Here is a 17,227-nt window from a genome sequence, read left to right as displayed (position 1 = left end):
GACAGTCACATCATCCTTCAACAAAGTAGCCAATTATCCCCATTTTATCATTACTAATAAACAGTCACATCATCCTTCAAAGTAACCCATTATCCCCATTTTATCATTACTAATAGACAGTCACATCATTCTTCAACAAAGTAGCCCATTATCCCCATTTTATCATTACTAATAGACAGTCATGTCATCCTTCAACAAAGTAGGCCTTATCCCCATTTTATCATTACTAATAAAAAGTCACATCATCCTACAACAAAGTAGCCCATTATCCCCATTTTATCATTGCTAATAGACAGTCACATCATCCTACAACAAAGTAGCCCATTATCCCCATTTTATCATTACTAATAAGCAGTCACATCATCCTTCAACAAAGTAGCCCATTATCCCCATTTTATCATTACTAATAAACAGTCACATCATCCTTTAACAAAGTATCCCTTATCCCCATTTTATCATTACTAATAAGCAGTCATTTTCTCCTAATAAGGCCACCACTTTATTGTAAAATTGTTAGCAACCAATGTAATACAGGATGACATTAAATTTTAAGGTATTCTCACCTTTGAGCCCGCAACTCCTGTGGGTTGAAGGTCATAGACTGTCCACTTTCATCCTGTTTTCCTGTCTTCATTTTCTTCTCCTCTTTTCTAAACTGTCTAGCAAGTTGCTTCTCTTTTTCTGACTGAAAAGAAGCATACCATAAAAAATGTATGGTTTTGCCTCTGAAAAATAAATCTTCTGTTTCTGTTAAGTGTGAACTAAGACATAATGTAATGTAATGTTTTTCACAAAATTAGCCCAGATGGCCTGTCTTTTAAACTTTTTCAGAAGTCATTTTATCATGGGTAAAAATGTTCTTCAACAAATTTGCCAAAACTGTGCAAACACAGGTGGGTGGAATGTTATGTATATTTAATTTGTATTATTTGTTTGCTGCTCTTAAAGATTATATGTTACATACACTTGTATTTTGTACCTGACCTTAGTTTTATCTCAATCTGAGTCTGGAACACCATAATTCCCCCATCACAAAACCTGTTCTACCTGATGTTTGCTTTGTTCTTTATTATAATTTTAATATCAGACCTTGTTATGTATATTTTAATTTGTATTGTCTGTTAGCTATTTTTTTCTCCATGATTATATGTGATGTATAATTATATTCTGCAAGTGACCTCAGTCCAAACTCAAGTTCACTGTGTACCTGACTAGGGACATTAATTTTGTAAACAACATAATGCACAGCTAATATTTCTCTGAGTGTAGACAAATATTAGGATCATCATCAATGGAGGTAAACATGTTTATCTCAATCTGAGTCAAGGGCATTTTTATTCTGGTGTAACTGATATTTGCCATGTTCTTTATTATAAATTTAGTAACAGACCATATCTCGTTGACAACTTATAATGTTCTAGAAATGAACTTTCAACCCTCATTCTTGTTCTTTCTTGGTGTCTTATCTTCTTATATAATGTTGTTTACTTGAGAAAGTACTCATTCTTGCCTTTGCATCTTGAAGCAGAATCAGTCTTATTGGTGTTCAAGATTTTGATTGGTGTTCAAGAATTTGATTTGGGTGGAATTATTCAAATTATTATTCACTAGCAATACAAAGTGCTCATCAATAATATTCTGGGACAGAAACATTATTTTGGAATTATAGTGAATTTAGTCAAGAACATATTTGGATTATATTGTTGTGATATATCAAAAGAACTTTAGCACAATGTCACACTCCAAGCCAATAGCACATCAAAACATTCAATATTGAAAGCTCTTTTGAATACCACTGAAATTCAATTAGAACTTCTTCATACATTTGGACTTATGATGGAACTTTTATGACTATTTGGGATTTAATTCACAACAATGAAACTTCTTTTTAAATTTTAACTGTGTATTCTAGGGATAAAAATTATTTGCTAAATTTTACAGAACTTGTTGGTTTTCATTCTTTTCTGTTAGTTAGTTTAAGACCATAGAGTTGAAACAAGATATAAACTGGAAGGACTAGAATTTTATAATATAATTCCAGAGTTGTATAATTTAAAAAATCAATAATTTTTCAAATACTACTACGTAATAAGAACAGTTTAGCAGAGTAGTGATAACAACAGTTTCAAGATGGCCGCTATGGTGCCCTGTTGAAGGTCAGATGAACATTTCCATGATGATCATCAAGGCAGCCAATCTGGAGGTTAAATCAGAATCATTTTAATATAGGAATAACTGCACAAGAAAGCAAATTTTTGAGCAAAATATGTTTCTCTGAGAATATTTACCCAATCAATTTAACATCAGGATATATGCCTGCTACCTCCCAAATCCAGCCCAAGTATAAAGACAAAAACAAATTGTCTTTCATGTTTATCTCAAATAAACAAAGAGCAATTAATCTTGACCATTACCTCCCCTTGCAACCACCAGGTGTCACTGGTCTCTAAGCCAAGTGATATACCAATGAGGATGCTCACATGGCAGGGTGGATGGGAAGATCTTAAGTAATGTGGTTGGGTAAGTACTCTCAATGATAAGAAAGAGCCTGGAATAAAACCCCATAGAATGTAGTTTCTGTACCACCTAAGCCCCTCTAAAATCACCTGGATCACCCAATCATTCCAGTGAAACTAGAATTGCATAAGTCTGGTGCCCACTGGTAGACGGTCTGCAAGTAGTAGCAATAACAATCTTGTGCTGAAGGACAAATCATGGGTGGAATGATGACAGACAAATGGCCATCCCATAATCTCATCTGGACAATAACCAGCACAGCTAAAAGACGAGTCCCTTAAAGGAAATACACTCTACTGGCCCAAAAGAACTTCCAGGAATCCAAGATAAGACCCTTCTTTCTAACTACTGAGTGTTGAAACCATTACCAACATTCTTCAGCAATAACACAGTTTCCAAGCTGGTAATTATGACATCCACAATGGATATAAAATCTGCACCAATTTCATTTAGGACCAACTAGTCATTTCGGTGAAAACTCCAAGTCAATATGACTTTCTGTTTATGAGGAGTAGTGATAACATGAGTTCTAATATGGCTCCCATAGCAGCCATATTGGATAACAGATCAGTACCATTTTCATTTAAGATCAATCAGACATCATAATCGGTCTTTTGGTGAAAACCCTCAAGTCAACATGACTATCTATCCAGAAGGAATAGTGATAACAAGATTGTGAAGATGGTTAACATGGTTAACATGGTGGCCATACTGGAAGTCAGATCAGCACCGCGCTGATTTAGTACTAACTGGACATCATGTTAAGTCTTCTGGTGAAAACCCCATGTCAATATAACTTTCCATTCAGGAGTAGTAGCGATAACAAGATTTTCAAGACAGCTGCTCTGTGGCTTTATGGGGCATCAGAGCCATACAATTTTCATTTTGAACCAACTAGACTTCACAATAAGTCCTTTGATTGAAAACCCATGTCTGCATAACCATACATAAAGATAAGCAATAACAAGATTATCAAGCTGGTGGCCATACTGGAGGTCATTTTGGCACCATTTTCAATGAGGACCAACTAGACTTCATCAGACTTCTGGACAGAGCCAAACCTTTTATTTAAAGAGGAACGGAAATCATATAATTTTGAATATGGATGCCATAATGGCCATAAAGTTCACAACATTTGCATTTAGGACCAACTAGATATCATAAGAAGTCTTCTGGTGAAACAACATTTCAATATGACATGCCATTCAGAAGCAGCAACACAAAATAAGATTCTGAATATGACTTTGCTTTTAGGAGAAACTACGATAACAACAATTTTTAATATGGCTGCCTTGGCCACCATATTAGATATCCAACTGGCATCATTTTCGTTTGGAACCAACTGGACACCATAAATAGCATTTTTGTAAAATCCCCATGCTGACATGACCATCCTTGCAGGAGAAGCAGTGATAAAACTTTCAAGATGAACACTGTGGTACCCATGTTGAATGACCCAGCTGAACCATTTTCATTTAAGATCAACAAGACCTTATGATGAAGAAGTGTGTAATGTTTCATGGTTTAGATAGAGTGGCAATAACAAACTTGTCCTAACAGATGGATCAACAACAGAAAACAGGCCATCTCATAAGCTAGCAGAAAATGGGGGAATTACCCTTTGAAAAATTAAATATATAAAAAGAAAATAATATAAAATTAAAATATCATAAAATGAATCTGATGTTGCAAATATTATAAAAACATGCCGAGTCCTTGTTCCTCTGTTTCAACACACAACAACAAAACAACCCAAGATACCACATGATTCAAACAGAAAACTTTGCATGTTTTTCATCCTTAACCACAGCTGTAAGTCCCAGGCAACAATCCACTGTATTATTTTACCTGTGGCTGCCATGACAATATTTCCAAATTTTTTATTAGCATGTATAAACAAAAATACATCACCAACAACACAACGTAACAATCTCCTACATATTAATGAAAGTACCCTTGTATCAATTGATAAGTGACTGCATCTGAAAGAGAAACTTTGATTGGCTGATTCAAATAACAAGAAAGGTTATATTGGATTCAAACAACATGAAAGGTTATCTTGGATCAACACTGTAATAAGACTGTACTTGCCTTGCAGTTAATGGTTATGCAGGTTTATTGCATACCTTATTAAAAATGAGGAAATCTATTTGCAGGCAGCCACGGGTGATAAAAGAATGGAGTGGATTTTAGCCTACAGCTTGTGACAATAATATTTAGCATAATTTGTGAACTATAACTGACTTCATTAAGTTTACGATTAACTTCACTAAAAAAACGTTCAGCTTTGTGTTTATGTGCTGTTGCTGTCATTTGTAAACAAATAACCCTTAAAATTGTATTTAACATTGCATCCAACTTTTACACCACGAAATCAAAACTTCGTGATTTACTGCTGTAAGCATTCAAGCTATCTGAAATATAATGCCATTATATTTTAAATAATTAAATACTCTTAAAATGAACTAAGAAAATCTGTCAAGTAAATCTTCTGAATAAGAAAATCTGTCCCACTTTTCTAACCATAATGTTAGTTTCTGCAAACAGCTTCAACCTGAGTGCAGTACACCATTGTTACTATTTAAAGCTAACCAATCAAAGCAATGATGCTCTCAGGCATGCTGACTCTGAATCTGATGTATTTGGATGGAAAGTGAGAAGCTTACCTGAACTGTGACTTGACATCCATATGCTGGTCTGGTACTGTCACCCTTATTCCCTGAGAAATTGAAATAAATCTTATAAAGAATACCTACATGCATCCCTTATGAACATGAGTCAAATAGGTAATAGCTACACTGTAAAAACAGCTACAGTATATATTCACTTACATGTAGAGTCCAACTGCAAACTGCACAGACCTAGATCTGGGTCTATTCAGTCTGATAGGACTAATCTGTAGAACAAATAACACACAGACAGATCCTGATGAACCAGTGCATTATGCAAATGCAGATCAAGGTCTACTTGTTTTGGCAGTTGCTCCCAACTAATAAGCATGAATGGTACAATGAATGTATTTCATTAAATTTCACCATAAATAGTCTACTTCCATGACTGATATTGATACCATTATAGTCCTAATACTTCCTGGTATTTTGTACAGCAATTAACATGAAGACTATTATTTTCTTGTTAATTAATTACATTTTTCCTTTCATGCTAATTAATTACATTTTTCCTTTCTTATTAATTAATTACATTTTTCCTTTCTTACTAATTAATTATATTTTTCCTTTCTTGCTAATTAATTACATTTTTCCTTTCTTGCTAATTAATTACATTTTTACTTTCTTGCTAATTAATTACATTTTTCCTTTCTTGCTAATTAATTACATTCTTCCTTTCTTGCTAATTAATTATATTTTTCCTTTCTTGGTAATTAATTACATATTTTCTTTCTTGCTAATTAATTACATTATACCTTTCTTGCTAATTAATTACATTTTTCTTTTCATGCTAATTAATTACATATTTCTTTTCTTGCTAATTAATTACATTATTCCTTTCTTGCTAATTAATTACATTATTCCTTTCTTGCTAATTAATTATATTATTCTTTTCTTGCTAATTAATTACATTATTCCTTTCTTGCTAATTAATTACATTTTCCCTGATATTTTTCAATACAATCTAACTGACAGTCACTGCAGCAGCATCCATTTCTTTACAAACAAAATACATTCACATGCTACATGCTTAATGTCCAAAACAATGGTCATAGACATGAGAAAATACCAATTTCAACCAGTAAATTAACTGAAAAAGACAAATTATTTCACCGATTAGTGTTAACAAATTCAAAGAAATCAAAATCGATCATAAATAACAAAAACTTGTATGTATGCTGAACTCTCTGCAATTTGCTCACTCTGATTTCAAAATGCAAACAGATTTAAAATATTTTAAAATTTCAACTCTAAACTTTCAACACGTACAATCTGCCTCAACAGACCATTAACCAAGATTGTCTGCTTTTATGACTTACTGTTGCTTTGTGATACTTTATCTTCTGGCTCAAGGGTAACTGCAATCAGCTTTTGTCTGTTCTGCAATAGGCTTTGTATTAATTCAAATCTGTCAAATCCCAGCAACTCAAAGAGCTGAAAAAAGAATGAGTGACAAGTCAGAATGAATATAAAATATTCTTATTGCAGTTATTAATGATAACATTAATAAAATACTTGATGTAGGTAGTACAAATGGAGAGTTTTATCACAAAAAAGGTTGCAACTTTTTATCCCAAACATCTCTCTCAAAAGTAACTGAATAATCAGAAAAGTGTTTAAAAAATGTGTACCTGTTTTTTCAACTGTTTATCAATTTGAGAACACTTTAAAGTACTATGAGCTTTTTTTCCATTTCAAGTGTTTATGTTCTATTCTCTGGCAGTTCTAAGCCCAAAGGAAATATTGGGAGCAGTGGTAGATCAATCGGTAGAGCATTCGACTCATAATCCATTGGTCTTGGTTTGATACCCACCCAGACCAGTCTGAGTTGGAAGCCTCAATATGTATTTCAGGATGGCCATGAAATAGCCAGTTATATGTTGAAAGTATTGTTAAAACCAACCATAAACCAACCATTGAGAAAGCTGTTACATCTACAACCAGTCTCCAAAAGAATTTATAAATTTGCATAATAGACTTTTAATCATACATTATAAAATGATTCTAAAATGCAGAACAAGAAAGCCAAATTGAATACACTTACATCATTTTGTAATTCTGTATCAGACTTGCACGAGGACAAGAAATCAAATATGGTTGATGTCAAATCCTCCACACTGAGTCCAAGTGTGGTTGACCCTTGACTTCCAAAGTACTTGGAAACCTCTTGCTGAAGCCAGGCTGCATCCAGCATTTGTGACTTTGCCCCTGATTGAGCAGCAGATTCTGTTTTTTTCTTCCTTGAGGATTTTTCCTCCATGCTGTCAGTATACATAATGTCAAACTCTTTTCTGTCTTCATCTTCTGACTCAGAACTGGACTCCTCATCAACCCCAGCTGATGCTGGAAAAGTAAATTTGATCCCTTTTCCAAATTCTGTAATGTTCTCTTCACCATCACCTTCCTCTCTCTTATGGTTGCTAGGCAACTCAATATCATCATCTAACCAGGACTTGATCCTGTTGACAATATCACATGCTGCTGTTGCTGCAGAGGCAGGAAATGGACCAAAGATGGCACGGATTTTTGTCGTCTCATGATGACCAACTTTATTAACAGGTTTAAAGATGTCAAATAAATAAACAGCAGCGCTCTCAACAACTTCATGATCTGTATCTTTTCCAACTGAAACAAAATATTACAAGACCATACATGAGGTTCAAATTAAGTCTGTGCATGTTTAAAAATTCTAATGGGTCTAGCCAAACATTTTCCCCCAAAGATTAATGTGGTAACAATATAATGGTCAAATTTAAGATAAAAACATTCAACAGAGATATAACAAGTTGGAACAAGAAAGAAAACTTTGATATACCGAATTATCAAATGTACAAGATAATGCATCATGTTCCATTCTGGATTTGCTGCTGCTGTAGTGTTAGCATTATCCTTGCATGATTATGTGGTTTCTTTTCAAACTAATTATTTATAAAACATATTTTTGTCTTTCAGAACAATATGCTGTAAGTATATAATTTCATTCCAAATTTGTATTTTATTCCACTCTAATGTTTTTAAAAATAATAATTAACTGACAACAAAATGACATACTAATTCAAAAATACATAACACGTAATTAATAGTCATTTATGGTCAAGCTGGACAGTTTTATTTGATTAATTCCCCAAATAAGTTTTCAATGATGATAACAGTTTGTTGTTGCTAATATCATTTCTAAGTTCAGGCCTAAGCTTCACATATTTTGTTTTAAATTTATCATATATGGTGTGAGTGACTGATGTAACATCTGTAGTACAGACCCCATGGCAATCATTCAATTAAATGGCTTTTGACAAATCAACTATATAAGCTTTCACACCTCATTTGTCCTGCATTTTGAGACTATAATGTTTAAAGAGAACACATTTAGTATGCAACCCACATTTACTGATTGTTCAAGGAAACAACATAGTCACCTTTGAATTAAGCTTTTAGTATCCAACCTTTTTACTGATTATTTTCTGGCAAAGAAACAATCTGTAAACAAGACCCTGGTAATTATAGAGGTTTACTTCATTAAGACAATATAATGGATAAAGGAATCGTACCAAGTTGATATAAATGAGGATTGAAAGGATTGATGACTGGTTGCTAACAGTGTGCACACATCAAAACCTTTGACCTGTCAGACACACAAATACAAGTATTTAAGGACTTCTGATATTTACATTTAATAATTACTTGGCTTTTAAAGTGTTGGTATATATATATATATATATATATATATATATATATATATATATATATATATATATATATATACACACACACACACATTACCAACTTTAAAATATTACTTATCATAGTTTGTTTTTGTGGACAATGATGACACAAAAACTTCACTACTGACTTACAGCTTACACATGACTGTAAAACAGAGGACTGGCTCTTCTGTCAGCCACCTTGTATAAGCTTCACTTGAAAACAGCTGTTTACACTTTAAAAATAATATATGGATATGCCAATTGCTCAATGCACTGAGATCAAAAGACAGTTGGCTCATGTGAGAAACTTGTGATGAATAGGACATCTCATATCTCTTCTCAGAGACAAACCTTTTCTTCAGAGACAGCTTTAATTCACAGGCATATAGATGAAGATTTCAACCATACCTATCAAATTAACACATTTCTGCTGCAATAGCAGAACTATTTTTTCCACCATCAAGCAAATGAATTGCTTCAACCCTCTACACTAATTATAGAAACTGCCTTGTTTTCAAATTTGACACACTGGTGCCTTTGAGTTACACTGACTTGTTTTCAAATTTGACACATGAATGCCTTTGAGTTACACTGACTTGTTTTCAAATTAGACACACGGATGCCTTTGAGTTACACTGACTTGTTTTCAAATTATACACATGGATGCCTTTGAGTTACACTGACTTGTTTTCAAATTAGACACACGGATGCCTTTGAGTTACACTGACTTGTTTTCAAATTAGACACATGGATGCCTTTGAGTTACACTGACTTGTTTTCAAATTAGACACATGGATGCCTTTGAGTTACACTGACTTGTTTTCAAATTTGACACACAGATGCCTTTGAGTTAAACTGACTTGTTTTCAAATTAGACACATGGATGCCTTTGAGTTACACTGACTTGTTTTCAAATTTGACACACGGATGCCTTTGAGTTACACTGACTTGTTTTCAAATTAGACACACGGATGCCTTTGACTTACACTGACTTGTTTTTATGAGTACAATAAAGATAAGAAATGTTTGCATGTAAATTCATATCATATTCTTTTATTTAAGCAAAACCTTCTTCATGAAGAAAAGATCCAGTCTGCATAGACTGAGTGGTTACTGTAAGACTGCCTAAGATGGGGAGAAAACATAGTTTGGCTAGGAAACGCCTGGCTCCTGACAACTGAAAGAAGGTGGCCATTTCATACAGGACATATAGGAAATTGTCCAGGGGAAAATAGAATGGCCATTGCAAACAGGTGACTGCTGAGTAAAGGTGACAATTATAACAGGTTAGACTGAATGTGTATTTGTATATGTTTAGTATATTGGTTATATCATTGATACACCTCTCACTGTTCACATTTTTCATTAAATGGCAACAAGGTTTCTTTTACTTCAATTTTTACATCTTTTTTTTTTTTACTTCGTGGTATATGAAAATAACAGTGTACATACTATACATATTTTCCATCTCTATGCATACAGTGAAACCCCTTAAAACGAAAAACTTCCGGGACCCGATTTAACTTTCAGTTTTTAAGGTTTTCTTTATACAGCGGATTTTACATACATGAAAATTAGGTCTTTTTATCAGTTGCTTATCTGACCTGAAAGAATGACAGAGAATGTAATTATAATAGAACATCAGTGTATCTGAGTGTATGAGTGCAAAAAATTAAGAAAGCTGGTTTCTGAATACTAAAAAATTAACTGAAAAAGTGTTTCTTTCAAAGATCGCATAGTCACAAGGATACAGTTCTTCATCTCAAGAAATATTTAATTATAACATAAAGAAGGAAATTTGCCCCCACCCAAATGTTTAATCTTGTGGGGAATCCAGTATATCTAGGGGGTTTCACTGCCTAGAAAATAAACTGTTTCAATGATGTCAAGAAACTCCAAAAAAATCAGTTATCATTTCTAGAAATCTGAATCTTTAGAAGACCTCAAAAACATGCATGCACACACAATCAAATGCTTTCATAAGTGGGATGAGTCTCGGATTCAGCCAATGTGGGTATGTGAGAAAGCTTGCCAGTAGCTTCTTGTGGGTATGTGGTCTCTATCCAGGGTTTTCCCGGGTTCTTCCTCCACCATTAATACTGGCCGCCATGTATAGCCTATTGTGTGCTGAAAAATGGTGTTAAACCCTACAACAACAACATAAGTGGGATGGGTCACATGACATGGGATAACTACCATATATACTGGTATGCACATTAAGTCAAACTGCAAAGAACACTGACCCTGATTAGTAGTCTCAATGTATCAGCAGATTAGGGTCAGTGCCGTTTGTTCTATTTATAAATTCTAACAAACTTCACCGATCCAGATCTATATGACTGCAGATCTGAGTCTATGCTGTCTGCAACGGGACATGATTTACAACCAAGTTTATATATACAGTATAACTATTATCTTTACCCACCAATTTGTCTAGCACAATGAGTTAAAAGTTTTAGGGTGGCTGTCACTTCTTCCTCTTGGGCAGATGCTTCTTTTCTGATCTTCTCCACCAGCTGTGACCATATTGAACCTTCCTCGGTAGTTCTCCTTTTTGTCACCAGGTGGCGCTTCTGGAGCAGTTCTTGTGTACCATGTCTTTTGTCATCAGTCTCATCACCTGGATACTGTGATAAGGCCCTTATGGCTCCTGTTATTCTTGGAAGTTCACGCATTCTTCACTGAAAGATAAATCAAATACCTGAAAATCAAATACAGGTAAATCCAATCCATTCTACTCTTGATCAGAGGATCAAACTGGGGTTAAAAATATGATGCATAGAGAATAAAATCATAACCTTGCAACTGCAATCAAACTCTGCTGACACAAACACAAAATTAGGTCAATGGGAAATAAAACTGTCACTGATCAAATAAGAGTTAAGATGATATAGTCTGTTTGAAATCTACCAATGGAAATTAATGCTAATATTTTCAAACAATAAGGGATAGCAGGAGATGAAAAAGAACAGGTTTACTTAGTTGAGCACATCAACACAACCTCCAAATCATAAGGTATGGAGATTAGTGCCAAAAAAACAAACATATGACAAACAACACCAATGGCATCAGTGCAGAAATAAAGGTCATTGGACAAAAGCTGGAAAGAGTCACAAGGTTCAAGTACTTGGGATCAGTTATCACAGATGAGGACTCCAAACCAGAACTACTTTGCAGGATTGCCCAGACAACAGCAGCAATAACAAGGTTGAGACCATTATGGAAAGATACCAGCATGACTGTTGGTTTCAAAATAAGGCTGATGCACTCGATTGTCATATCCATATTTCTGTATGCTTGTGAAACATGGACGCTCACATCAGATCTACAAAGAAGGATTTAAACCTTCGAAATGAGATGCTACTGCAAGATCTTTGGCACCTCATACACTGACCATGTAACCAATGAAGAAGTCCACAAAAGCATCTAATGAACCATCAGATCCCATGAAGACCTCTTGACCACTGTAAAAAGGCATAAACTGTAATGGTATGGTCATGTCTCAAGATCATCTGAACTGGCAAAAACAATCTTGCAAGGCACAGTGTGAGGGTAAAGATGAAGTGGCAGACAGAAAAAGAGGTGGGAAGACAACATTGAGGAGTGGACAGGCACGGAATTTGAGATTCCCAAAGGGCAGTAGAGAACAGGGAAAGATGGAGAGAATTGGTTGTAAAGTCAACTGTGATGCCCTAACCACATCTTTTGTTAAAGGTTTGTTGTTGTTGATGATGATGATGATGATGATGATGATGATGATGATGATGATGATGACTGGACATTACAAATGCAGAAGTGGTGTAATACATAATGTATACACTTGTTTATAAGCCTTGACAAACTGCAACTCTCTTAGGAGTAATAAGTATACCAAACAACATAGACCCTGATGTGCTGGCACATGATGCAATGGCAGGATCTGGGTCTTGGTCGTCAGCAGCTAACTCCAGTTATAAGTGAGTATATAAGGTGCCTGATAACACAAGGAAAAAATGAAACAATAACATAGATCTTCATAAAGCAAGGCTTGAAAAATTCCATTTTTGAATCTACTCTCATTCTGCCAATTCTTGCATGACTTCATCAGATCTTTGCCGCACAAGGACCTGGTAAAATGTTTAGCTGATCTCTTTTACCAATCAATGAGACTTCCGTGAACCTCTGTAGAAGCAAAACAACAAAATCATCTCTTCCTGATTCAAAATATGCTCTAGATGTAATTTTTGCAATCATTTATGCCAAACTGAGAATTCAAAAGAACAGAATTTAAAAGGTACTACCAATGCAGGAGGCAAGTCCCAATCAGCCCAAAAGAATGTCTATGTGGAAGTGAAACATGATAGCACCTTATCATCATAATGATGTAAGACGTCTTATGTCATGCCGTTACTTTAGTTTTGCATCTTTTGTGACAGAATGCAGCTTTAATCCTTTTACAGACATGGTATGTGCTCCACCCACAAACAAGAGTCACTCAAAAGAACTGATGCTCTAATGAACAAAAGCAATTTACAGGAATTCAAGATCACAACATTTCTTATTTCTTTCTAGAGAGTGTTGAAACCATATCTGATAGTTTTGGGCAACAGTAAAGTTTTCAATAGTGGCCATACCGGATGAAAGATCAGCACCAGGGCCAATTAGACATCATTGGAAGTCTTTGGATGAAAATCCCACATGAAAAGGACCATCCATTCAGGGGTAAATATTGCACCCATTGTGGATATATTAGATGTCAGAATGGCATCATGTTCATTTAGATTTAACTTGACACTAAATCTTTTGCTGTTGTTGTTGTTCTTCTAGGGTTTAACGCCATTTTTCAGCACAAGATAGGCTATACATGGCAGCCAGTATAACTGGTGGGGGAAGAACCCTGGAAAATCCAGGGAAGAACCACCGACCCACGAGAAGCTACTGGCAGGCTTTCCCATGTACCCATGCTAGCCGAGCCTTGGACTTGAACCCACGCAGGCAGATGTGAAATGGCAGTGATCCGTAACGGTGAGAGCTTTAGACCACTCGTCCACTCGGGGCCCTGTGTCTTTTGTTGAAAGCTTCATATAAATGGATAAGATTTTGCTGCAAATGTGTTTATTATAGGTTTTCCCTTCTGTTGTAAATCTATTTAAGTATTTTTGCTGTGTGATTTTGATAATCTTCTGCTTGCTTTTTTTGTTGCAAAAGTATTTAATGTAATTTGTAGAAAATGTAAATATATTAGAAATGTTTAAATTTCTAATTTATCAAGAGGCTCTCTTACAATGAGACAAAGTTTAAAAAAATTATGCATTTATACTTCTTCTTCTACTGTCTCTTCTCTATCGTCTTTTCCCCCTCCCTAATGATGTCCTTTACTGTGTGAAAGGCAAAGTTACCAATAAATTTTATCTGCATCTTAGGTTTTTATGTACAGTTATATTAATATTTGATGACTGACGTCTCAGATAATTCTTCCAAATAGATGTAACTTTGGGAATTACAGAACAAGACTATTCTCTCTTAATATTCATGCATAAAATTGGGAACTTCAACAAGGGAAAATCATTTTGGAAGTTCAATAACTCACTACTTAATGACAAGACATATATTGAAAATATAAAATAATTAAAACATTAAATTACAATATTTGTCATATATTTATGTCCACATTGATGTCATTGATATTCCAAATAATGAAATATAATTTAATATAAATGACCAATTATTTTTAAAGTTCTTCTAATAGAGATTAGAGCAAAAACAATATCTTATTCTCTTTTCAAGAAAAGGCAAAGAGAAACTAGAGAGAAAGATCTAATTAATGAGACTAATAATTTATCAGATGAAAATGAAATAATCAATACAAATTTGTTTGATGAAAAATAAAACAAATTACAAGAATTGCATCAGGAAAAATTTAAGGGTCATATGATTTGGTCTAGTGTTAGAGAGACTGAAGAGGGTATGAAAATGACAAAATACTTTTGCAACTTAGAGAACTGAAATTATCTCAGCAAATATATGGAAAGTATCATAAAAAGTGACAATGCTATCATTACCAAACAAAAAGAAATACTTTAAGAGATGCAATCCTATGATGAAAGTCTATATGCCTCAAAAGATGTAGAAAATGTAAATTTCAACTTAATACTCAATGATTCTGATACTCCAAAATTAAATACAAAACAGAGCCAAGAATCAGAAGGCACGATTTTGTTTTCTGTAGCTTTAGCTGCCTTAAAAAATATTAAAAAATTTAAGAGTCCTGGTTCTGATGGGTTTTCTGCAGAATTTTTCAAGTTCTTTTGGAATGATATAGGATATTTTCTAGTTAGGTCAATTAACTTTGGTTAAGAAATAAATAGTCTCTCAGCAACTCAGATGGAAAGCATTGTTACTTGTATTCCTAAAGGTGATAAAGATAAAAATTATTCAAAGTTGGAGACCAATATCTCTCCATAATACTACCTACAATGTGGCCTCAGCATGTATTGCAAATAGGATTAAAAAATATTACTGTACTTAATTAATGATGATCAATCCAGTTTTATGGCTGGTAGATCTCTGTGAAAATGTAAGAGCAATACATGATGTAACGCTGTATAATGAAAAGCATAACATACCAGGTTTGACTATATGTGTATTTGTATATGTTTCGTATGTTGGCTGTATCATTGATACACCTCTCACTGTTCATGTTCTACAGACTGACTTTGAAAAAGCTTTTGATTCTATGGAATGGGAATTTTTATTTATAGTACTAAATTTTTTCAACTTCTTTTAAAATCATGTGTAACTGTTAATGAACACATCTCATCTAAGTTTCATATATATAGATGATGCAGACAAGGCGATCCCCTTCCACCTTATTTATTTTTGCTCTGTGCAGAGTTACTGTCATTAATGATCAAAAAGAACAAAGATATAAATGGTATTAATATGGAAATGAATTTCTAATATCTCAGTATGCAGATGATACAACACTGTTTTGGGGTGGATCTGAAAAATCTTTTAAAAATACAATGCAAACATTAAAATTCTATGCAAAGACCTCAAGCCTCAATGTAAACATAGAGAAAACAAGAATAATAATGGATAAGAAGCGTGAAAAACAGCAACATTTGTTTGCATATACAGTTTCACAATATTGGGTAATATCTTCTCTACAGATTTAAGTCTCATGATAAATCTTAATTATGATAGTAAATTAAAGGACACCAAAACACTATTGACTCAGTGGTCGAAGAGAGTTCTCACCCCCTATGGGAAAATTATTGTGATAAAATCACTTGCATTATCAAAATTAAATCGCATATTAATAAGTTTACCAATCCTCCAGAACGGTTCATAAAAACATTAAAATAGTTTAATAGTTTAATCGATGAGAACTTGTGGATAGGATCAGATGCCAAGACAAAAAGAAAGTAATAAATAAAAGTTATGAAGGAGGGGGGCTTGCAATGACTGACTTAAAAATTTCATTTGTTCTCTCAAAATACCCTGGGTCAGAAGAATACTTACCAATAGTACAAAATGGAGTCAATTCATGTTTCATTGTTTTAATTTTATAAAGGATTTCAACAAGTTTGGTATCAAAAACGTCTTGCTACAATTTTAAAACTTGGAGTCCAAGACTACTATTTTGGGAAGAATAGGAGTCCCAACAGCAAAAGTTGCAGTCCCCTCCCAGAAACATATTGGGCATATTTTAAGTGGCTAAATATCCAGATGATAAGAACCAGTGGTTTACATTGAGTTTTATTTTCTAAATTCCATATATAGACATACAGCTTGTTTGAGTTAGACTCAATTTTGTCATTCTAAGGAAAGGTCTTATTCCAAACACTAATCTAGGCAACATGCACTTTCTTACACTTGGCTACTGTCCCATCCAAACTGTCAGTTCTAGCAACTTTAGCACTATTCTGAATCTGATTAAAATCTTCGTCCATTAGACGTTTAACCCCCAAATTACTTATCCAAATTTGAAAACATGAATTTGTCGAATTCTCAAAGAATCTTGATTTTGAGGTCACATGCACTACTTATTTGGCTACAATCGGAACCAAACACAATAATGAAAGCTAAAGTTGTTCATCTGATGTACTCTTATAATAATCACATGTACACCTCTAGGTCTTTCTGCCTTTGAATTCAGTCATTGTAAACGTACATTTTCTCACCACTCAGCAGCTTGTCTAAGTCTTTGATCTTGCTGCCCAGCTATTTGACTTATGATGTACTCCTATGACGAAAATATGGATATCTGAGGGTCTTTCAGCCACTGAATTCTGTCATTGTATGTACAGCACAGTTAAAATGATCAATTGATCAACACATTTTCCCGCTCAGCAG

At 34.1% G+C, this 17,227-nt stretch overlaps 1 protein-coding gene across 5 annotated transcripts in view; it reads right to left on the bottom strand.

The window, feature by feature from the left end:
• Nucleotides 1-17,227, bottom strand: part of LOC149801214 (activating signal cointegrator 1 complex subunit 3-like) — a 441,282-nt gene that overhangs the window by 373,295 nt on the left and 50,760 nt on the right. For 4 of the 5 annotated variants that reach the window (XM_089955269.1, XM_089955267.1, XM_089955271.1 and 1 more), the window contains exons 2-6: nt 11,316-11,571; nt 7,231-7,811; nt 6,506-6,620; nt 5,184-5,236; nt 564-685 (exon numbers count right to left, since the gene is read on the bottom strand). In XM_089955269.1, the coding sequence (XP_089811395.1) occupies nt 564-685; nt 5,184-5,236; nt 6,506-6,620; nt 7,231-7,811; nt 11,316-11,565 (1,121 nt within the window). In that variant the 5' untranslated portion in view covers nt 11,566-11,571. Of the gene's footprint in view, nt 1-563; nt 686-5,183; nt 5,237-6,505; nt 6,621-7,230; nt 7,812-11,315; nt 11,572-17,045; nt 17,218-17,227 lie in introns of those variants that run through there. The other variant, XM_089955270.1, reaches the window with a different exon arrangement.

This window comes from Sinohyriopsis cumingii, chromosome 4, assembly GCF_028554795.1.
Source record: "Sinohyriopsis cumingii isolate HCF-2022 chromosome 4, ASM2855479v2, whole genome shotgun sequence".
Classification (NCBI taxonomy): domain Eukaryota; kingdom Metazoa; phylum Mollusca; class Bivalvia; order Unionida; family Unionidae; genus Sinohyriopsis; species Sinohyriopsis cumingii.
The sequence above is the reverse complement of the archived record's forward strand: the minus strand, read 5'-3'. Positions and strand labels throughout refer to the sequence as shown.